Genomic DNA, 24,544 nt, shown 5'->3' with positions numbered 1-24,544 from the left:
CATAGTACGTACCTTCAGGCATCTATCTTTAGCGTTTAAAATAAGTACTGCATTAAACTACATTATAATTTATGACTTCTTGCTAATACTGCATACACTGAAGTAGCATTCCTTATATCGTGGAGACTGGGAAGAATTATAGGGTCATCAGATATGGTTTTATTGGGATTTCCTGTGGAAGGGCTTTGAATTAGATGATGGGGGTTCTTAAAAATTAGTAATTCTGAAAGAATTCAGTTTTTTTTCCTGAAGAGATTATTTCCTAAGCCAGCAAATGTAAATGAAGCATCATTTACATAATCTATTTGATTAAAATCTGTCACTGTTTTTCAGCCTTGAGTTAACAGTTCATTTACTTATTCAATTAATGCTTATTGCATTTCTTTTATGCTGTGGGCACTTTCCCAGAAACTATAGAGGTGGAAAAAAGGTACAGTTCTCCCCTATTAGAGCTTACAGTTTGCAGAAAAAAATGACTGAAGAGAAAAAAATACAGTCAATTCCATGTATCTGAGGCCAGCATCTGTGGATTTAACCAGAGAAAAGGAAATGGTGGGAGAAAAGGATCTGTTGTGGATATGTGCAAACGTTTTTTCTTGCATTACCAACAGAACAGACTATCACAAGTGTTTACATGACATATCTAGAGATGAGTTAAAGATATAGGAGGTCAAATGTATATTACATGCAAACACTGTAGAAGAGAATCTAGTATGTTCTCTTTCTGAGGGAATTAGTCAACAATATGAATGAAAACAAAACAGTGGAACACAAAGAATAAAACGTTCTACTGGAGGAAGATACAAGGTGTGTGTGTGTGTGTGTGTGTGTGTGTGTGTGTGTGTGTGTGTGTGAGAGAGAGAGATCCAGAGGAAATATCCCCTGAATAGAAGAGTAATACTAAGTGATCTAGAGAACAACAACCTTTCTTCTTCTTCAACTAGCCTTCTTCTTCTTCTTCTTCTTCTTCTTCTTCTTCTTCTTCTTCTTCTTCTTCTTCTTCCTTCCTCTTCTTCTTCTTCTTCTTCTTCTTCTTCTTCTTCTTCTTCTTCTTCTTCTTCTTCTTCTTCTTCTCTTCTTCTTCTTCTTCTTTCTTCTTCTTCTTCTTCTTCTTCTTCTTCTTCTTCTTCTTCTTCTTCTTCTTCTTCTTCTTCTTCCTCTTCTTCCTCTTCTTCCTCTTCTTCCTCTTCTTCCTCTCTTCCTCTTCTTCTCTTCTTCCTCTTCTTCTCTTCTTCTTCTTCTTCTTCTTCTTCTTCTTCTTCTTCTTCTTCTTCTTCTTCTTCTCTTCTTCTTCTTCTTCTTCTTCTTCTTCTTCTTCTTCTTCCTCTTCTTCTTCTTCTTCTTCTTCTTCTTCTTCTTCTTCTTCTTCTTCTTCTTCTTCTTCTTCTTCTTTCTTCTTCTTCTTCTTCTTCTCCTCTTCTTCTTCTCCTTCTTCTTCTTCTTCTTCCTCTTCTTCTTCTTCCTCTTCTTCTTCTTCTTCTTCTTCTTCTCCTCCTCCTCCTCCTCCTCCTCCTCCTCCTCCTCCTCCTCCTTCTTTTCTTTTCTTCTCCTCCTCCTCCTTCTTTTCTTCTTTTCTTTTCTTCTTCTCCTTCTTCTTTTCCTCCTCCTCTCCTCCTCCTCTTCTCTTCTCCTCATCCTCCTCCTCTTTTTCTTATCCTCTTCCTCTTCTTTTCTTCTTTTCTCCTCCTCCTCTTTCTCCTCCTTTTTTTGAGAAATCATCTACTAGTTTCACCACTTGCCCTAATCTTAGTAGAAGAGTGACTATCTCTTCCTTCTTGCACTAATTTATAAAGTTTACATTATTTCTGGAATATCAACAATGTAAGACAGGACCTACATAATAACACAAGTTGGCATGTTAACAAGGGTGGGGAAATCTCACAATGTCCCACAGTGAATGAAGAGCTACCAGCAGTCAGTGGCTGCTAGGTAAAGAAAGAATCAGTTTTCATCCATCACTTTTCCTTACTGGTCAGCCCTAAACTCATGCACACTGGAGCAACTAGTAAACATTCTAAGTAGGTTTTGTGTTTCTCTGTCCATGTATGTTCAGAACAGTGATCACACAAGGAAAGGTCATGAATTTGACAGGGAGTAGAGAGGGACAGGGGAGGAGTCAGAGAGTGAGAGATGGAGGTGGAAATGGTGTAAATACTATATTCATGTATGGCATTCTCAAAACAATTAAAGTCTTTATTGTTTATGGTTGGGCTGAGATAGTGCCTTTCTTTTATCTTTTAGCTCACCCATGAACATTTTCAATTTTGAAGAGTACGGTATTTGTTTCAAAAGTTCCCCTTTATCTCTCTTTCCTGGAATGTGTCTTTTTCATTTTTTTTCCTACCCAGCTTTTTGAAATTTCATTCTATTTTTGGGATATAAATTCAGCATCTTTTCTCTCCCAGTCATTCGTTGTGAGCGGCTGCACTCTCGTCATCAGAGTTAAGAATCAGGATACTGACATCAACCGTGTGCACAACACCTGCTCCTTCCTATCCCATTCTGACCTCACATGCACCAAATTTTTAGTTCATTATGTCGATTTTCTTTAAAATCTAATGTTGTATGTAGCTCTCAACATCACGTTGCTTTCATTTTTCCAATCTGGACTGCTTTTTAAGCGAAGAAGGACTTTTTATTGTTGTCATGTGACTCTTACTTAGACTTAGGCTTTCAAAAGTCTTGCAGGTGCCAGAATCTGTTCATATCTCTGTTGTACACTATCCTATTGCATGTGCAGTAATGTATGAATGTACATTATTTTTGTCAGTTCAATGACTATGGACAAAAATGCTTGAGTTTCTTTGTAAATGTCTCCTTGTTCTGGCACAGATAAGGGGAACCCACCTCTTCACATCTGGTACACTTGTAACTACTACTGTTAGTAAATTGGGTTCTCCCTTACAGTACTCAATCTACTTTGAACAGAAAGACCAACAGCAGCCTACACAACTACCCTAACACCAGCACTAGCCATATTTATCACTTTGCCTTCACTTTGAGAAAACCACACCCAGCTGGTTGATCTGGCTTTTGAAAGTACAGCCTCAACCAGGATGTTTTACAACAGATTTTAGCCAGGCTTTTTACTCTCACAAGTGTAGATGAACTCTAGATGGCCCTGCTCCCATTTCTATCTGGGTCAGAGGCACCTTTCGAGGTAGCCCAGCAGTGCACTGCTATCTCTGTGGTAAGATAAGGCTGTGATTGCACCCAAACCTATGCCTATGAGGTCTAGAGAACTCATTTCTGGCTGTATAACCAGGCTGCTCAGGTTTAGTGATTCAGCTCAGAGCTACTCTACCATGCTCTTTCCCTTGGCGTTGCACGATCAGACCCAGTCGGCTTCTCTCAAGAGGTCTCTTTTGCTTGCTTTCAGTATTGTGGGTTGCACTGGTTAACACTAAGAATGATGCAGAGTGGCAGTGATGGCAAAAGGCAGGGAAAGCTAAGAGGTTAGCAGGCAAGGTATGTGTCATAGCCAAGTAATTGATGGCCGAAGAAGCAACCGAGTGTCTTGAGCTGTGGCCAAGTAGAGGGATGTCAAGATAGGGGCAGACGGAGGGTGAAAGGAGCCAAAGAATGGAAACCACAGTCTTGGTCATTAGAAGAGTTCTAGATGCCATGGAGGTTTTAGGGATGAGGGTCTTCGATCTCAGACTGAGAGCTGTGTCTCTGGCAGGTAATTAGGAATAAGAAGCCTTGATCCTTAGGTTTCAGGAGCCATCTAGGAAAGGGTAAAGGTCAATAAGTTTCCTGGAGACGGCCCACTGCTTTGCATGGCTGTAGTGGGAAAGCTCTAAATCGCAGGGCCTTCAGAATCATTCCAGAATTGCTTAGTACTGATAGGCCTTCCCTCACCATTACATAGGCGAATGATTCTTGGGCATTAGCCCACACTTTTGGGTAGATTTCCTTCAGACCAACGAAAAGATGAGCTTTCATGAATTAATGCCGTTTAGATGAATTAGTGATTTTATAGAATTCCTGATTTGATTCAGATAATTTCAGAAAGAAAGTTTTAAGAGATGGTTTTAGTTATTTTGCCAGACAGCTATAATAAAGTTGGAATCAAGTATGTGCCCATTAACTCCTCATAGAACAGTAAGTAAAGCCTGCATAATTAGGAATACATGAGCTTTCATAAATTACATAAAAAGAGAAATAGACTTCAGACAAATATGTGATACCGAAAAACATTTATTGTAAGTCGGATCCCAGAATGAAGCCACAGGTGTGCACTATGATAAAGCCGTGTGAAACGGTTGCTTTGAACTTAATATCAACATCCTTATGTAACTCTCTTTGTATGTAATATTTATCTATGAGGTAATTTTTCTGAAGAACTTTTGTCCAATATGAGGCAGTAACTTGGTGGGGGGGGTTGGAGGGAAGCTCTGCTCCACCATCAATACGATATATTGATATATATATGTATATATATGATTGATATCTATATATTTATATATATCTATATATATCTATTTATATATAGATATCAATCATATATATATGTCTGTTTATATGTATGTATATGTGTGTAGGTATATATGTATTATGTAAGAATGCATGAACACTTGTGGAGCTGATGAGACAGGTGGTCAGGCCCGACTAGAATGTGTGTGTGTATGAATATATGTGTGTCTTTACATATTGCCTATGTAAAAGATTTTCTTCTCTTTTCTTCCTGGTTCAAAAAGAGATAATGAATCCAAGCCTCTTGTCTGACCAGGGAGAGGTCCTTAAGCAACACAGAAAAGGAAGCATCATTAATTAGCACAAAAATGGTGAGAGAGTTACAGAGAAAAGAAACTAACACTTATTAGCACAAAATCCTAAGAGGGTTACAGAGAAAAGAAACTAGTGTTTATTAGCACAGAATAATAAGAGTTAAGTTTCTGGAGGCCATCAGCTTCTGGCCCCTAGAACAGTAAGAGAGAGTTACAAGGCCATATAGATCATCAGGTTTGGGCCTTCATCCAACTCAGTGTCCCACCTCATTCTCGTGATGCTGGAAAAGTTCTGGCACCTAGGCCTGTGTAAAAATTGTAACACAGGGCGCCATTAAGAGCTGATGAATCAGGATACTAGGTCTGCCTAGAAGCTGCAGTCTAGCCACAGCCAACTGGGTAGGTAGGAATTGCACTTTCTAGATCTACTCAGGCTGTAGCACTTGCAGGGCCCAGCGTCCTGATTCTGGAAGGTTCTACGAGGACTGGCACATGGAGGTTACCATTTGCCATTGTTACTGCCAGCTGCCGTCATTGACTGCTGCCAGAGCGGGAGAGGAAAGCAGCCAGAGACCAGCTCCTTTTCCTTGCCTACCCATGAATTGTCTGGGCAGAGCTGAGATGATCCCCGCCAGCTGATTGGTAATAGCTCCACCAGGGCCTTTCTCTAAGGCACTTGTAATTGTTCTCAGTATGATAAGAATCCTTGTTTCCAAAAATGTAACATGCACAGAGTTGCAAAGAACACAAATGATAAAGAATTGAATACAAGGAAAGACTTGGACTTAAGCGATGGAAATAAAAAAAGCAATGCTTCTCAAAAAAAAAAAGTAGACATACTCATCAGGCACAGAATAACAAAATTTAATGGTGGATGTAGGAGCATTTTGAGTAGCAATGAGGATATGGAGAGTTTTTACCATGTCTGTAACAAATGTAATTAGAACATAGTAGCTATGAATTTATTATCTACAATGCCACAAGTCTTTATGCTATTTATTGCCTCCCATTGTGACAAAAGGAAATGCTTAATTTCAGTTAGTAACTGGTTACAATTAAGATAAACCTTTTACCCACCCATCAGTATACTCCTTTGGGCTGTGTCCTGGGGGGAAACAAGCCACTGCTTGAGAGTTCTTACCCAGGAGTGGAGTTGTTGGCTCGTAAGGTATACGCATACTCATCTCACTAAATTGTACCAAAATGTTTTATAAATTTATATTCTTCATAGCAGCATCTGGGGTTTTATAATGGGAAATTTTAGGTATTACAGGGTTCATTGAAAAGTCAGTTCGTATCTGTTCATATTTTATAAACTCTAGAACTTTTCTCACTCTTTATATGTTAGATGCTTGTCTTCTGGATCTATACCTCTGGGCAAATGAATTCTGCAGTTACTTCCCTGGGTAAGCACTTTTGTGTATCTGTGTGCTATTTCCTGGGGAGTCTAGATGGGGTCATTTGCTTGGTGTGTGTGTGTGTGTGTGTGTGTGTGTGTGTGTGTGTGTGTGTGTGAGAGAGAGAGACAGAGAGAGAGAGAGAGAGAGAGATCCAGAGAGACAGAGAGAGATATAGAGATAGAGAGACAGAATAGGCAGAGAGAGAGACAGAGACAGACAGAAGAGACAGAGAGAGGTGTGATTTTGAGTTTGTTTACTATAAATGACAGGCATTTTGAATGATTTAGCTTTCAGGGTACTTTTGTCTTGGTTGTTTTCCTTTGTGTTTGTGATGAATTATGTAGTAGAAAAAGTGAAATTATAACACTTACAGGACATTGTTATTACTATATTATCAATATTAAAATTAAAAATATCAATAAAAGCAAAATTAAGATGAAAGTTTCATACCTTATTATAAAGAGGTTTAATTGTACCCACTGAATATTTGTTAAGACACTGAGTGCATTATATTTGAACATTTTTTAGGGAGGGATAAAAAAAGAATGCTCTGAGGGGATTAAAATAAAACCACTTCGCATTTTTATGAGCTTATTAATGTATCTTGGCATTTCTATACTAGACTATTTACTGCTATTTTTATTATAGTAAGTAGCAGAAAAATTGTGAGCAGCTCAATATTTAACTATGTAATAACTTACTTAATGATTGCATTAATAAAACAAATCGGTGTCCATAACATCATTTGCAGATATCCTAAAGATGGGTTTGGTACCTGTTAAATGACTTCCCTGGAATTCAAGAGAAATGTTCCATAGAGACTATTTCTGGATTTTTTCATTATTTAACATAGATTTTCTTTTTGTTTTGTGTTATTAGCTGACACACCTTTTAGCTTTAGGTAACCATCTGTGTCCTCACATTTTTTATGAATATCAATATGATTCAGTGCTCTAGGATTCCAGATACCTCCTCGCTGACAAATTGACTTTTTAACTTATTTTAATTTTACTTGCATCTCACTACTTGATTTTAAAGCATTGTTTTTTTTTGTTTTTTATTTTTGTTTGTTGTTGCTTTTTTTTCTTTTTACAATTTGTTGTATTTTGTTTATTGTCGGTATTGTGCTGAAGATTGGAATATTAGCACAAGAATTTGCAGGCTGTGTTCAAACAAGAGGGCCATATTGTCGACCTCCAGGTCAGATATTTCAGGATTCCTTCTAGGATACTTACTAATGTTCTGCATGATCTAAAGTTAAATGCCCTTCTGTGTCTTGTGCAAGAGGGCGAAGAGTTTATGGGGAAATCAGAACGGTTTGGATGAAAGCTTCCTTTCTGAAACATGACATGGTATCTCTTCAGGACAGATTGATGGTGCTGTGGGACACAGGCTTCCCTGGGCCAGGCCTTCACTGAGGACTGACTGACCTTCACCCTTCGGTGTGCTCATTCCTTAGCAGCCTCTGCCATGCTAACCTGAGGTCTGGTGTGGGCCCTATGGCTGAGTCTTTCTGAGGTGACCTGTCATAGTTGGGGTGTCTGTATCACAGGAGAAGAACCTGTAGGGTGTCTGGATAGAAACGTGCTTTAGCAGTCGAAGAGAAATCAAGATCTGGTTTCAATTTCTCTTTTTAATTGTGATATGGAAAAACAATGCCTGGATAACCAGTAGAATTGACAGAGGAGCTCCCAGAGGGATTGCCCACCTTGTCAAACACTGTAGAGTTTCTCAAACAGACACTCATTGCAATAGAGAAAAACTGGCTTTAAGTCTGAGCAATACTATATTGGGAGGATGTGATGAAATAATTTGAAAAAAAGTTCAGATTCAGGCTTATGGGGATTGATCCATTGACGAAAAATCTTCCATCCAAAGAATTCATTTTTTCTTAGTCTGCTGGCTACTTTGAGCAACATAGTACGACATTGAAAGGACATCTTGGCAAAATTTTTAAAGTTTCCTTCTGTTTCCCATTCTTATCTATTGATCTACATGCATTTGGACTCCATATTAAAAGGAACCTGACAGAGTCAGGTCAGGGAAGCAGGCAGGCTAAGTGCAGATCTTTACCTCTTCCTCCGTTCTTCCAAATCCCAACCCCCTAAGTCATCCCTGCTCTTAGCTAAACCTCCGGCAGCCCCTTTCTTCTACTTCCCTGACCCCCCCATTTGCTGTGGGCTTACAGATCTTTCCCTCAGCTTCCTTTTCTCCTACTCGTTGATTTGTCAGCCCTCATCTCTGGCAGGCACTCCAGGGAACTCCGGGACATTTGCCCAGGGGCGCTCATGAATTCTTCATATCTTCACCTCTCCGTTCTCTCCTCCCAATCCAGTTCCCCCTATGGCACATCCCAAGTTCTGTGGCAGAACACCCATTGTAGTCTACCCTTCCTATCTGACACCCTCCCGCCCCTCTCTGGTCCCCAGCCCCCCCACCTCCAATCTCCAATGGATCCTGTACAACTGGTCCTCCAACCCTTCTTTTCCCCACTCATCCCATTCTCCCGTTCTCCCAGCCTCCAACAGCGGCGGGCATTCCCTGGGAGCACACCAGCCTTGAAGGCCAAGGAAGCAGGTGGCTACCTGTGATTTTCCAACTCTCCCTTTCTCCTCCAAAGCCCAATCCTCCTTCCACCCCAGCTCTGGCAGACCCCCTGGGCGCTTCCCCCTGCCCCCCCACCCCTCCTGCTCCCCAGCCCCATCTCACATGGATCAGCCCTCCCATCCTTTCTTCCAGGACTCCAACACTTTCTCCCAGTCCCCAACTCCAACAAGCATTCCCTGGAAACCTTGCAGGCCACTGCGGTCCTATAGCTTCAGGTCTTCACTTCCTCTTCTCCCCTCCACGTTCAACCTCCCAGTCTTCTCCGGAGCCCTACAGCAGATTGCCTGTTGTAGCCTGCCTTTACTCTCTGCTCCCATTTCAGGGCCCTAAGCAGCTTATAATGGTATAATCTTCATTTCTTCATCCTGTGGATCTCCTTAGCATTTCCTTCCTATTTATTTTTTTTTATTTTATGTATGTGAGTGTTTTATCTGCATGTACACCCACATGTCATAAGAGGGCATTAGATCACATTACAGATGTTTATCATTTGATTATACAGATGGAACTCGGGGATGTGGTGATGCAAGTGGTTATCAATTGAATGTGCTTGGGGAAATGTCCATCTTTGTGAATGCTGGATTGAACTCAGGACCTCCTCTGGAAGAGCAGTGATGATCTCAACAGCTCAATGTCTCTCTCATTAGCATCCTTCTTATTCCTTCACAGCTTCCCATCCTGATGTCAGCTCAAAGGCCTGGAACCCCAGTGTCCCACCTATCAGGATGCAAGCATTTCCTGCCAAGCAGCTTGGAGCCACACACAGTATCTTTAGAACCAGGAGGACAACAGAAGCAGGAACAAAACCCCAACTCACCCCGAAGACAAGACCTGAACACTCTTTAAACCCAGATGCCTAGATGCCAAAGCATAAAAACACAATCACAGCTGGTCAAATGTTCCACTGGAGCTCAACACCCCTAATAGAAGGCCCAGACTATTTCAACACAACTGAAGCATAAAGACGGGAACTTTAAAATACCCTCTATGCATAGGATACCGGTCCTTAAAGAGGACATAAAACAATGCCTTAAAGAAATTGATGAGAGCACAAATAGATAATGAAAGAAAATAAATAAAACAGTTCAAGATTGGAAAGTAGAAACAGAGTCAATAAAAAAATCCGTAAGATGATAAATATCTGGAAATAAAAAGTTTAGGAACTTGAACAGGAACGTCTGAGGCAAGCCTCAAAAACAGAATACCAGAGATGGAAAAGAGAGTCCCCAGGCACTGAAGCTAATAGAAGACATGGATATCTTAGTCAATGAAAATGTTAAATCTTAAAAAAAATCCTGGCCCCAAATCGCTAGGAAATCTTGGACACCAATGTAAAATAACGGGAATAGAGGAAGGAGAAGAAACCCAGGTGAAAGGCACAGAAAATATTTTCAACAAAGAAAAAGTTTTAAACCTAAAGAAGAAGATGGGAACAAATACAGGGACCTAAAGCCAGATGTCATGCAGAGAGTGAGAGATCTTGGAACACTGAGCCCTAAAGGGGCTCCATCAAATTCCTTTTTTCTCAGAGATCAAGATATCCCCACGGAATAGAAGGCAGAAATAGAGTAGGAGTCAGACGGATGGAGGACACCAAGAAACAATGTCCTCTAAACCAACAGGTATGAACTCACAGAGACCGAGGCAGTGTGCACAGGGCCTGCATTCGTTGGAGCCCTAGAACTGAAAGGAGAAGTGGACACATGTCCCCATCCCTAGCCCAGAAGCAATATCCAGTTGATAACCACTTGCAAATGAAAATTTAGTTTCCTCCATGGGAGTCTTACGGGGGAAGCAAACTACTCTTAAGGATAGGCCGCTTGCCCAGCAGTGGATGGCCAATAGAAAATGAACGCAACGGGAATCTTTGGAGATTGCTTATCTCAATGTAGGGTCGGGCTCTTCCTTAAAAAATAATCTTGGGCTGGAGAGATGGCTCAGCGGTTAAGAGCACCCGACTACTCTTCCAGAGGTCCTGAGTTCAATTCCCAGCAACCACATGGTGGCTCACAACCATCTGTAAAGAGATTCGATGCCCTCTTCTGGTGTGTCTGAAGACAGCTACAGTGTACTTATATATAATAAATGAATAAATCTTTAAAAAAATAATCTTATTCTTTTATATATCTATATCTATGTCTATGTCTATGTCTATATCTATATCTGTCTATGCCTATATCTCTATCTGTATCTATATCTGTCTATGTCTATGTCTATGTCTATATCTATATCTATATCTATATCTATATCTTCTTCTCCCATTTACCCCATAGGTCCTTTGCATATACGTCTTCCAGTTGAGTGCTTTCACGTTATTCCAGAGCGTGCCAATGAATAGGTCTCTTTCTTGTGCCCTCTCATGGGCTCTTTTCTCTCTGTTTGCTTTGTCTAGTTCTGATGCTTTAGTTTTTTTACTTTATCCTACTACATTTTATTTTAGTTAATCACCATCCGATAGAAAGCTGTTTGTTTTCTAATGAGAGACAGAGGAGGAAGACCCGGACTGGAGCAGAGGTGGGGAAGAGCTGGAAGGAGCGGAGGGAGGGGCAGTTGGAATCAGATAACGTATTTGTGAGGGGAAAAAAACCATTTTCAATAAAAGAGGGGAAAGGTGTCCATCTGACAGGCTCTACCACCTCTTAATGAAGAATTGGCTCTTTCTGTACTTAATAAGTATTTTTATATACACTGTGACAATTACCAAAAGCTGCCAGGATCCTTGGGTGGACACCACTTGTGTTTGTTCTGTAGCTGTGACAATTCTAACACAGTAAAACGAAGACGAGTCTAAAACCATACTGACCTGTAGTAATGCCTATGGAGTCAATTAGTAAGCATGTGAAACATGTCAGATTAATGTGAACTACCTGGCAGCGAACAAGCTTTCTTTGTATATTAATTATAAACAGTATGATTTTCATATGCGAACGTGACGCATGTAGTTTCAACAGTATAACTGAAGGTCAGTTAAAGCAGGTAAGATTCAAAAGAAGGAATAACACTGATATTAAAATGACTGGTACATTAAAATCATGACCTTATAATCAAACAATTGTAGGAAATGCTTTGTTTATATTAGGCGAATAAACGTTGCCTATAAAGGCCATTTAACTGTTAAATGCTAAACAGAATGCAAGGCACACCTGCAAATTCCACTGTGAAGTTGGTAACCTAAAGAGCTCTTGTAAGGATTCAAGTCTCTGGCCACCAGTGTTCTTTAAAAACACCTGCTTTTTTTACTATTCATCACTGTAGGAATGCTGGAGTTAATCTTATCGTTTATGCCCGTCTTGTGTGTGTTTTATAATCAGCCTCCCCGTAATTAAATTTGTGTCAACATTTTATAAGCATGGAAATGAGAAAAATTGTTAAATCCTTCCCATGGGGTGGGAGAGGAGGCGGGCCTGGAGAGAAGTAGGTCTCATTTTCCATATTATTTTCTTTACCTATAAAGACAACTCATTGTTTAAAAAAAATGCAATTCCTATGTTGTACGAAAGGAGAGAAGGATAGCACTCCTCTTGACAAAGATGGATGAGACTCTGTGCTTAACAATGTGTGTGGTTAAGGCAGTGCCATGTGCTTTGGGGCATCTGATGATTTGTGTATGTGTGTGCTTGTGTGTGTATGTGTGTTTGTGTGCTGTGTGTGTTTGTGTGCTTGTGTGTGTGTGCTTGTGCTTGTGTGTGTTTCTGTGCTTGTGTGCTTGTGTGTGTATGTGTTTGTGTGCTCTATGTGTGTGTGTGTGTGTGTGTGTGTGTGTGTGTGTGTGTGTGTGTGTATTTCCTGATTTCCCTCACCTTGGGGACTATGCCAATTCCATTCCTATTTCATACCCTCTTCTGTTGGAATCTTCTGTCTCTGCATCACAGTTTGGAAAAGACTTATCTGCCAACCCATGTTGCTAGAGCCTTCTCTATTTTCACCATCACATGATGGATTAACCCGCATATCCATGTAGTATCCCTTCTAATTCAAAAAGCTTGAACAATTCCTGCCTTATATTCTGAGACATTTCAACAGTTCCTAAGTCCTATTCCTAAAGCATAACTCCCCCTTCTCTGTTTTGCTCTCGGGGAATGTCACTAATACTACCTCACACACAGGGTATCATCACATTCTATTTTGCCAATTTGGTACTTAATGTCACTTACATTGGTTTTTTTTTTGTTTGTTTGTTTGTTTGTTTTTGTTGATGTTCTTTTGTTCTTTTTTTAGGTTACTTTGTTCTTACTCATATAGATTTTTTCGCTTTATAATACTTTGATGTATAATGTTACAGTAAAGAAAAAAAAAAACCAGTAAAACAAGTCAAAGAAATCGACTCACCAAAGGCCACACAGGAGGTAATTTAGAGCAGGCTGGTTCATTTCCTTCATTTTCTGTAACCTGTGCATGCTTGTATTGCATATACTTCCCCCTCTCATCTGCACTCTTTTTCACATGCAGTCTATATGCTATGCTTAGGAGAGGAACTTTACAGGTAGCTTTTCACGCCACTCTTAGTGAATCATTGCATCCACGTCATGTTGTCCTGGTCATGGTATCCATTCAGTGAAGGGAGCTCAATCTCTAGCGTAGAAATAAAGGAAAAGGTAACCGGATTCTAATCCTTTCAGGCTATATGTGTAAGTGATAACTGCCATTTGTGTCCTATTTTAAACTGTCTTGCCATATGCTTTTCCCATTAATATTTTAAGTTAAATTCCTAGTCTTTTTATGTTTTGTGTCCTTTGCCTTATTTAATGTACTCTTCCTTTCCCTGTGCTTGGAGCACTCATTTATATTTTCCTTTGCTGATTTGTAGTGTCATCTTTGGTTAAATACTATTTCACTTATTGTGTCAACTAACAAATTTCCCAGGACACTTCTGCTTTCTGTAGTCTAAGGTATTTATAATTCCTGTCTCTGTTTTTTACAAAAGGAAGCAAGCCTTTGAAAACATTTATTTTGAGTCACAATATACTTTTTCAGGCATGCCATTCCTTTTTTTTAATTGAAAATAGATTCTTTTCTCATACAATATATCCTCATTATAGTTTCCCTCCCTCTACTCCCAGTTCTTCTCAACCCCCCCTTTCCTTCTAGATCCACTCTCTTTCTGTCTCTCATTAGAAAAGAACAGGCTTTTAAGAGATAACACACAAATCTGACAAAGTAAGAAATAATAAAATGAAGCAAAGCTATCATATCAAATTGGAATCTGGCAACCCAAGAGAAGGAAAGGGGTCTCAAGAAAAGGCACAAGGGTCAAGACCCACTTGTTCTCATGGTCAGGAGTCCCTTAAAAATCCTAAGCTAACTGTTATAACATATACACAGAGGACCTGGTATACAGCCATGTAGGCCCTGTTCCTGGTACTTCAGTGTCACGGAGCTCATATCTGCCTTGCTTAGTTGACTCAGAGAGCCTGTTCTTCTGGTGTCCTCCATCCCCTTTGATCTTAGAGACTTTATGCCTCCTCAGAAAGCAAGTCTTTTAATGTCAACAAATTAACATTATTTAGATCATTTTCTAGGGTCATAAGGTCACAATCCTAAAGTCCACATTAAAAAGAAAAACCCTAAAATGTAGTTTAATCATGGACTCTTATAAATATGTTTTTAAACAATTCTCAGGTTACAAAATATCATGATGGAGAAAGTATAATTATTCATGAACTTAATGATAATATATTTGTGCTCAAAGCTTGTGAGATAAAGGAATCTTATGGTCCAATATGTATACTGAGAAATAAACACTGAGTACCACTACATGATGATCTCAAGGAATAAGGGGGGTAATAAAATCTATTACATGTAGGGACAAAATATAATATTTAATAAGGTGGATACAACAAAAGTCCATAAGCAATTAAAAGTGGACAAAGAACTTGAACAGGTTTGGCCCTCTAAGTAGGCTGCAAAAATGGCCTTTCCTATGACTTCTCAGTCTTACTGACATTTTCTGTTATTTTAGCTCAAATTTATTTTAATATAAAGTCATTTCCATCTACTTGTCTGATTTAATTTCTTCCATTTGTTACTGCCTCTGACATACATTTTTGCTCTTTCAAAATGCCTCGTATTTCAAAGCTTTTGTTCAGAAACAAAATTTAAACTGAGTAGGGGCATGGCTAGTAATAGCAGTTTCCTTATATTAAGAGAAATTTCATAACTTTATAAATATAATGGTATGAGGTCTCCAGATGAACAATTATTACCATCTGAATCACTGCTATTCAGTTATGTTGTCCTAAACCAACAGTAACTGACATTTATTTCATCTTGCATATGGTGTGATAAGACACAAGGAAGAACTGACTCTGTTAATTTATATATCGCTTGAATTAAACTTAATTTTTATTGTTTCAATATCAGAAAGGTTCTGGGAAAATGTGTGCGAGTATGAAACTCCATTGTTTTAAGAGTAGCAGCGGTTTTACAATAAATAGGCAATTGTCATGTAGATATATGGGTTCTTTGAAGAACTTCCTGGCTTTAACTGTATTAGGTGCTGAGTGAAAACTGTAAGAAAAGCCATCTGTCCTTTGCTAAAGTTCACACAGTCTGACATGTCTGGGGAAAGAGTAGTCCCATTAGAAGTAGCCAAGACTATTTGAAAGAATATTGAAAACAGTGCACTATGCCAACTTGATTCTGATAAATCTGATGTATTTCTTCACTTTCTTTTTCTTCCCCTATACCCATCCCCTGGGAATAACAACTGAAACCCTGTCTAAGCTGTGCATAGTAAATTAAGTTTCACAGGGACCATTAAACTTTATTTTTAATTTCTCACTTGCAGGAGTTGTAAGTACCTATTAAGAAGTTTTGCTTTTAAAATAATAGAACTTTTTTTTTTCCAAAGTGAGAGAAAGAGAGACTTTTCAATAAAGTTTTCACAGGGACTATTAAATTTATTTTAAGATTTTTCTCTTATAAGGGATGTAAATAGCCTAATTAAAAAGTTTTGACTGTGAAAAATAGTTGGATATTTGTAATCTGCTCCAGGATGAGGCTTCTTGGGTGACAGTTGATCAAGACACCAGTTTATGAGGAGAGCATAACATTGTTAGGAGTCATTGCTATGTTTGGTTTTTGGTTTTCTCCTAGGTTCCTGGGTCTACCAATCTCAGCTTTTTGGCTGGCCAAACAACACTGGGTATGGGTTCTATCTCATGGAGTAGACCTAACTCAGATCAGTTATTGGTTGGTTACTCCCATGAGCCTTGAGCTAGTACTGCACCAAGCATATCCTGCAGGCAGGTCGCTATCGTAGGTTGAAGGTTTGTAGCTGGGTTGGTGTTTGCCTTTCTCCTTTGGTAGCATGCAGAGCGCCTTCCTGAACCATGGACAGTAGTAGGAGTGAAGGCTCTATGTAGTCATTGGCTCAAGTGTTCTGTGTTCGGTAAGTTTGTATGTGTTGTTTCCTGCAGTGGGAACCTTACCATTGCTGTTCAGGAGTTCCCGTGGACACCTTTGGCCAAGACCTTGATTAAATGTAACCCATTCCCAGTACTGGAAGCTGCATTTGGGTGACAAGAGATATACAGCTGGGGATCTCCCTCCCCTGTTAATTGGTGATTTAATGTAGATTGTGTCCATATATGTATATATTTTTGGAAACTTCAACTGTAAGGTTTCCATGAAACCTCTCAAATGGCCCTTACTTTCAGCTGTGATTCCCTCCCTAAATCCTTCTTTCTCCCTCCTCCCTGTTTGAGCCTCCCATTCCATCTGTAACAAACTGAGACACACAGCCAGACAATACTCAGAGTAAGAGCCCTTGAACATTTAGCTTTAAAACGGTTTTCTCCATCAAATCCCTTCCCTCAGGGAACTCCATGGAAGAGACAGGGTGTAACAGTTACAGGGTAAGGAAGACACCAAGGACTCAAGGCCTTCCTCACCCAGCAACGCATATGAACTCACACTGTGGCAGCACGCACAGGGCCTTACTGGGATCTGCACCAGATCCTAGAGCTGAAAGGAGAAGCGGGCACATAACTCCATTTTTAACCAGATACAGTATCCAACTGATGGCCCCTTGCAAGTGAAAAATCTGTTTTCTCCAAGAGAGTCTCAAGAGGGAAACAAACTACTCTTAAAGGTAGGCTCGTGGCCAGCAGTGGATGCGGACACAAAATGAACTCAACGGCATCTTTGGAAGTTCTTTGTCACGCCTTTGTTATTTATTTGACTTTACAGGTCCTGCGTGTGTATCTCTCATGGCTTCTGGTTTTGTGTTTTTGGGGAACGCCTGTGAGTGTGAACGAGTGTGGCTTGGCCCCTAGAAATGTCTTGTGCCTCTTCTTTGGCTCTTTTTCTGCTTTGGTTATTTTGTCCTATTCCAGTTTGTTTTTATTTTCTTATACTTTTACTCCTTAGGTGCCTGCTTGTTTTCTAAGTGGAGACAGAAAGGGTATGGATCTGGATGGAAGAGGAAGTGAGGAAGAGTAGGGGGAGGGGAAACTGTAATCAAAATATACTGCATGGGAAAATCCATTTTCAACAATAGAAAAAGAATATATAATGATCCCACTGAGGATTCGATTTCTGACTGACTCAGTTGCAGATACATTTATCCAAGAACCATTGACCTCACTAATTTTTAATATTTATCCACTAGGGCCATATTTATTCTAAAACTTTCAAACATAAAGGGGGACAGAGAAAAGCTAATGCTGAATACCATATACCTGCTAATCAGCTTCTTCCGTCCACAGTTTTACTAGAATTCTTTAGAGTGATGAGTCTGTACTGTTCCCCCTTTAAGCGCAAGTCATGTTTTGAATATATTTGAAAGGAAGCTCTAGATATTGTTATATTATATCATAAATATTTTGTTATCATGTGATTCATTAGTTAAAGATTTATAGCTTTGTTTTCAATTCAAAATTTACAAGGAATGAATGTGAGCTCCCATCCCAAAGCAAAACAGGATGGTATGTCCAATTGACAACTATTTCCAAAGAAAAATCAGGATTTTCTTTTCTTCACAAGCAACACATAAGGATAGACCCCATGCCCAGAAGCAGATGGTCAACACTAAAGAAACTCAATTTTTAAAGCTTTTTTGTCTAGTATTAATTTGATTGAATATTTTTTAATCTTATTATACCTTTACTAGTATGTTATGGTTTCTGATTTTGTGTTTGTGTGTGTGTGCGTGTGTGCTTATGTATGCACGTGTGTGTGTATGCATGTGTGTGATGTGTAGTTGGTGTGGAATTGGGTAGGTAAGAAGGTGGGGAGGATCTGGGAGTCTATATGGAGAGGAAAATGTTGTCAGAATATGTTGTATGATTTTTAAATAAAAAAGAAATTTACATGCTGTAAAATAACAAACATCAGTGGCATACTTAGTTTTGACAAATGCATGCCTGTACTATTTGAATCCTTATAAGAATATAGCACATTAAATTCAGAAAAGTTTTCTTTTGTCCTATGTCATAATACCTACAGTGATTGCCCCAACAGAGGCACATAGTTCTGATTTTTAAAACACAATCACTTGATTCTGTGTGTTCTATATCTTCAGGATACCCGCTTTGAAACAGAACATATTGACTGTGTTCAGAGTATGGGTTGTAAGAGGACATAGGTAGGATCTAGGATGTGATGTGGGAAGCCATTACATAGTCTGGGACATGATGTGGCTTGGAACTGGAGAGCAGTACAGGAAGCACTCACACAGTCAGGGTCTGAATGTAGAATAGACAGCATTTGCTGGTAGGCTGAATGCCAATGCTTCACTTCATGACATGGGAAAGCCTCAAAGGAAAGTACTTTGAAGATAGGTAATTAAAGGTTCTGTTTTGGCCATGTATTTGAGAAGCCATTAGAGTAGGCCTCAGGGCTGGTGGTACATACAGAAGCCACTGCTCTATATGCTAATCTTTTATGTTGGCCACTGTCAAGTTACAGGTTCCATAAGCTAGTTCAGCCATTACAGCTGTGTGTGGCTGGGCTGGGTAGACTGTGTCTATCAGAATCTTCCAATGTCCAGAATGAAGAAAACCATATATAAAAGCAAGGGAATATCATTTTAATTTAAGACATTGCTGCAGTAGTTGCCTGCATTAAAGATATAAAGTGACACTATACATATTTAAAAAAACAAATTCTTTTAAAAGAAAAACAGGGTCAATAAATAGTTTGGCTTAGTGAGTAAGGATGCCACCAACACTGATGACTCAAGTTTTACACTTGGAAGGCGAGAACTGACTCCTGAAAGTTGTCTGAAAGATGAATGCCCATTTTCAGTTCACTTTCTCCTTTTTCTGGTTTGTTTTTTTTTTTTTTTTTTCCCAGAGCTGGGGACCGAACCCAGGGCCTTGCGCTTCCTAGGCAAGCGCTCTACCACTAAGCTAAATCCCCAACCCCCACTTTCTCCTTTTTAGGAAGCCCAGGGAAGGGCAGTATTCATGATGATAGTCCACACGCATGTGCAGAGGCTCATCTCCCAGGTGATTTTTTTCCCTCTGTGGATACTAATTTTTTCTTTTTACTTTTGCTTATTTTATGACAGGTAGTGCAGGGTGACCTTACAGTCAAGATTTGCTTTGGAAAATAATATTGGAGCACAAGAATTCCTCACGCATGTGGGTGAGGCACGTGCATAGGTGGTGCACATGTGTGTGAATGCATTCTCTTGTGCACATGTAGAGGCCATAGAGCCACATCCGGTGTCCTGCTCTCTCTCTCCATCTTACTCACTGGAGTCGGGGTGTCCCATGGAACCTAGAACTAGGCTGGAAGCTAGCAAGCTCCAGCAATCCTCTTGTCACTGCTTCCATAGCACTGGGGTTAAAGGCTTCTGTGAGACCCTGTCTGTCAAATTGGTGCTGGCATCTGAACTCAGGCCCTAATGTTTATGCAGCAAGCTCTCTTACTCACTGAAACCATCACCCTACCTCTTAGGAGAAAAAAAAATTGCTGAATTTGAGAGTTTTAACAGCTCTTCTCCCATAACAGGCCCAATTTTCTCATCTTTTTTAAAATCCATCTTTCTCTAAACTCCTTGCCTCAGCAGGCAAGCTTATTTTGCACGAAAAGATTATCGTGATTAAGATAGGAACAGAGAAGTTGAAAACTGTGGGATGATTGGACCATAAGGAATGTTGGAAAAGATGTTTCCAAGCAACTGGGAACTAAAACAGAGTGGTGCTTTCATAAGTATTGCTGTGAGGTGGCAGTTTCAGAGAAACTCAAGTAGGGATGTTCAACGTGATTTTGGTTGATTCCAATCATGGTTCTTTCTTTGGTAAAAAGGAACCACGTCAATGCTAGTCTTATCACTGTTGTGATGGCAATTCCAGTACTCATAACAAGGACGCACTATGGGTTTCTGTATTTGGCTTCATATTGAGCACAAATTGTAAGTGTATATAGCTGGATGCAATGATCAAACACAACATACTACTCAAGGTATTTGTAGACTGGATTTCAATATTTTAAAATGCATATACTGGTGCGGAAGCTGGCAATATAGCCAAAATGAAAGCTAGATCCAGGAAAATATGAACATCCCTCAGCAAATATTGGGCAGTGAGTAGACTATTTGTGGGCATGGTGAATGGAGATCAGATGATTATACTTTAGTTATTAAAAGAAAGGAGGGATGGTGAGATGGATCAGCAGGTAAATGTTCTTTCTACCAAGCCAGGGCACCTGTGTTTGATCCCTAAAAGCCACATTGTAGGTAGAGAGAACTGACTCATTCAACTGACTCATTTACACCTGACCTCTGCACTTGCACTGTGGCATCTATGTATACATGATAAATGGGTAAACACATGGATATTGGATAGTTGGGACTCATCTAAATCTTTCAACCATTTCCTCAAAAATAAGAATGGGGAAAAATAGGAATAAGGAGGTGGCAAGGGGATATTCAGTTAGGGATATATGACTGTGAAGAATCCAACCAAAAGTTGGGGGAGCATTGTAGAAAGGTGATTTATTGACTCTTAACCAAAAGAATCTTTGCAAATTTTGCTTTAGCCACAGCTGGATCAAGGAATTAATGTGGCAGCAGCAGGCAGCCTCTCTTCTCCTTCAACTCCTCATTGCCTTCCTCCCGGCCTTTTCTGGATTCTGGCAAAGACTGGGCCTCAGATCCTGCTTCTTCACCAAGCCTAGAAAGACTGCTGCTTTTTTCAAACTGCAGCAGCATTTGGGACTGAATGTGGCTCACCTGACCTCACTGACTTGGATAGTAGCATCAGTTACTAGGTTACAGAGTGTCACTTAATCAGCTAGGTGTATAATAGCTTAACGCTATTTCTAGGAGGTGAGGTTAGCTTTTCCCAGCACCACATGGACTCAAAGCAAGAGCTGTTAAGCTGTAAGTAGACAGCAGATGCTGGTAAGGATGTAGAGAAAGAGGAACACTCCTCCATTGTTGGTGGGATTGCAGACTGGTACAACCACTCTGGAAATCAGTCTGGAGGTTCCTCAGAAAATTGGATATTCCATTACCTGAGGACCCAGCTATACCTCTCCTGGGCATGTACCCAAAAGATGCTCAACAAATACACAAATACACATTCAACAAATACACACGTTCCACTATGTTCATAGCAACCCTATTTATAATAACCAGAAGCTGGAAGGAACCCAGATGCCCTTCAACAGAGGAATGGATTAAAAAAATGTGGCACATCTACACAATGGAGTAGTACTCAGCTACCAAAAACAATGACTATGAAATTCATGGGCAAATGGAATGAACTAGAAAATATTATCCTGAGTGAGGTAACCCAATCACAGAAAAACACACATGGTATGCACTCATTGATAAGTTGATATTAGCCCAAATTAGCTAATTAGCTCGAATTACCCAAGATGCAATCCACAGACCACAGGATGCTCAAGAAGAAGGATGACCAAAATGTGGATGCTTCCACTCCTTCTTAAAAGGGGAAAAATATCCATAGAAGGGGATATGGAGGCAAAGTTTAGAGCATTGACTGAAGGAATGGCCATTCAGAACCTGCCCCACAGGTGGCCCATGTGGTCCATATATATACAGCCACCAAAACTGGATAAGATTGATGAAGCTAAAAAGTGCATGCTGAAAGTGACCGGATATAGATCTCTCCTGAGAGACACATCCAGAGCATGTCCAATACAGAGGTCAATGCTAGCAGCAAACAACTGAACAAGACCCCCTTTGGGGGAATTAGAGGAAGGATCGAAAGAGCTGAAGGAGCTTGCAACCCCATAAGAACATCAATGCCAACCAACCAGAGCTTCCAGGGACTAAACCATTTCCGAAAGATTATACATGGACTGACCCAGGGCTCCAACTGCATATGTAACAGAGAATAGACTTGTTGTGGCACCAGTGGAAGGGAAAGCCCTTGATCCTGCCAAGGTTGGACCCCCAGTGTAGGGGAATGTTGGGGGCAGGTAAAGGGGCTGGATGGGGGGAACACCCGTATGGGGGAAGGGGAGGGGATGAAGTGCTTATGGGCAGAAAACCCAGAAAGGAAATAATGTTTGAAATGTAAGTAGAGAAATATAGCTAATAAAAAAAATAGAAAGAAAGGTTTTTTCTTTTACTCTTAGAGGGGATTCTAGGCCATAGCATAATGGGTGTTAAATTAAAAATGAATGAACAAGAGATTAGAAGGAAAAAAGTAGATAATGAGTGGAAGCACGAGAAAGAAAAGGAAATAGAATTGAGAAGGGAGACAGAAGGAATGAGAAAGATTGACTTGATGAAAATTTACCCCAAGGGACAGATGTGAAGAGCTGTACAAGCTGAGGAGTGTGCAAATACTACACTACTCAGATGGTTTACACAATGTGCCTTGCAGAGAATGGTAGCTTCTTCCTTGGTTTTCCAAGCAGACTTTGAAAACACAGCATGTCCTTTGGTCCCAGCTTGAGTTTCACAGGCCCCAAAGCCTTTCAGATTTTCTGTAGATACAAATGTTTGCTCAAAACTTTCTTCACTGCTTCTTTTACCTCCTTATTCCTTAAGCTGTAGATGATGGGATTCAACATTGGAGTCACGACTCCATAAGACAGTCCGATGATTTCATCAGATGCTGTGGTGTGCTTTGACTTGGGTTTCATATACATAAAAAGGGCTGAACCATAGAACAGAATGACCACAGTTAAGTGGGCTGAACAGGTAGAAAAGGCTTTCTTTCTTCCTTCAGCAGAATTAATTCTCAGGATGGAAGACAGGATAAAAATATAGGACACGAAAATTAACAGCAGAGGAATCATCAACAAAACAATACTGCCCACTGTCATGACAAGCACATTCATGGTGATATCTGAGCATACAAGTTTTAGAAGAGCCAGGATCTCACAGGTAAGGTGATCAATGACATTATTACCACAGAAAGGTAACACCATGGTCAAGACTGTCTGCACCAGAGAGTTCAGACAGCCTATGACCCAGGACCACACAGCCATGTGCACATACAATACCTTGTTCATGATTATAGGGTACCTCAGTGGATTGCAGATGGCTGCATATCTATCATAGGCCATCACAGCTAGGAGGACACACTCTGTAGAGCCCAAGCCAAGTGAGATAACCATTTGTAGAGCACAACCAAGGAAGGAGATGGATTTTTTCTCTGACATAAACATGACAAGCATTTGAGGAATGGATGAGGATGTGTAACAGATGTCCAAGAAAGAGAGATTCCCAAGAAAAAAGTACATGGGGGTATGGAGTCGAGAATCCAGGACACTAATGATAATGAGTAGACTATTGCCCAGAAGGATTATCAAGTACATGATGAGGCAGAGCACAAATAGGGAAAGCTGGAGCTCTGGATACTGGGAAAGTCCCACGAGAAAGAATTCCGTCACTACAGAGTCATTTCCCATCGTCACCTACTCAGCACACCCGCAGAATTCATACAAGGTCGGGACTCAAGGAAATGTCGGTTCTTGATAGAGTGTCGTAGGATAACTTTCCTATGTCTTATCTTCTTCGCTTCTTAGGAAACTTCCTAAAAGCAGCAATGGCAGGGCTATCATATTTTTAGTAATTACGAAAGAGATGCAGAGACAGGATATAGTGCTTAGCATCAAATGGCAGCAGAGGCCTGGGATTGTGCCAGGAAGGGGCAGGTCTCTAATTGAAGGTAATCTCAGGTCAAAGGTCTTTCAAGTGTGCTCATACAGGTATTTTTTATTACTAGGCTAGTGTCAGCTAGAGAAGTGAATGGAACAAAATATTTTGTGAACTAATTTAGCTGGAATCTACTAGATGATATGGTAAGTAGTTCCAATATGTCACTAACAGATGAATATATAGTACAATAAATTACATAATAAAATAGCATTTTATGTTTATGCTCATATTCGATAAATTATATATGTAAGTCCAATTTACTGAAAAGTTGATTTAATTAAATTTTTTTACATGGCCTGGATATGGTGGTGCACACATCTGATCTCAGCACTTGGTTGGCCTTGGCATAGGCAGAGGGGTATGGATCTCGGTGAGTTTGAGGCCAGCCTGGACTACAAGGCAATTTCCAGATCAGTCAGGGTTGCGTAATGAGACCCTGCCTCAAATAATGCTTCTTATTTTAGAGTAAGGGGATTAAAGTTATAACAGGAACATTTTCATGGAGCATCTAAACAGTAAGTAGTCTGGAAACCATGGATTTGGGTCTTAGGAATTTCCAAGCCCTGGGGATACTTCGATGCTACTGTATGCTGTTTTGTTCAGCCTGGAATCTACTCTCCTTTAGCTGAGACCACCAAGAACTACATTTCTTCATTTTACAACTTCCTAGTTGCCCTAAATTCTCTATCTTTTCTCTTCCACTTGCCCTTAGACTT

The 24,544-nt window shown here is 40.0% G+C and overlaps 1 protein-coding gene and 1 non-coding gene across 2 annotated transcripts; one reads left to right on the top strand and one right to left on the bottom strand.

Annotated features, from left to right (window-relative positions):
• The first annotated feature begins 12,223 nt into the window (after nucleotides 1-12,223).
• LOC116890611 lies at nucleotides 12,224-12,346 on the top strand. The gene has a single exon (XR_004386762.1). It is a non-coding gene; the product is annotated as a U6atac minor spliceosomal RNA (small nuclear RNA).
• A 10,293-nt stretch (nucleotides 12,347-22,639) lies between these two features.
• On the bottom strand, nucleotides 22,640-23,578 carry LOC116888618 (olfactory receptor 13D1). Its single transcript, XM_032889919.1, has one exon. The coding sequence runs from the start codon at nucleotides 23,576-23,578 to the stop codon at nucleotides 22,640-22,642; it is 939 nt and encodes a 312-aa protein (XP_032745810.1).
• Between the last annotated feature and the right edge of the window lie 966 nt (nucleotides 23,579-24,544).

This window comes from Rattus rattus, chromosome 1, assembly GCF_011064425.1.
Source record: "Rattus rattus isolate New Zealand chromosome 1, Rrattus_CSIRO_v1, whole genome shotgun sequence".
Taxonomy (NCBI): Eukaryota; Metazoa; Chordata; class Mammalia; order Rodentia; family Muridae; genus Rattus; species Rattus rattus.
This window is presented reverse-complemented; position numbering and strand designations above follow the sequence as displayed.

Coding starts and splice junctions, on each gene's coding strand:
- LOC116888618 (XM_032889919.1), bottom strand. CDS start 23,578: ATGGGAAATGACTCTGTAGTGACGGAATTCTTTCTCGTGGGACTTTCC.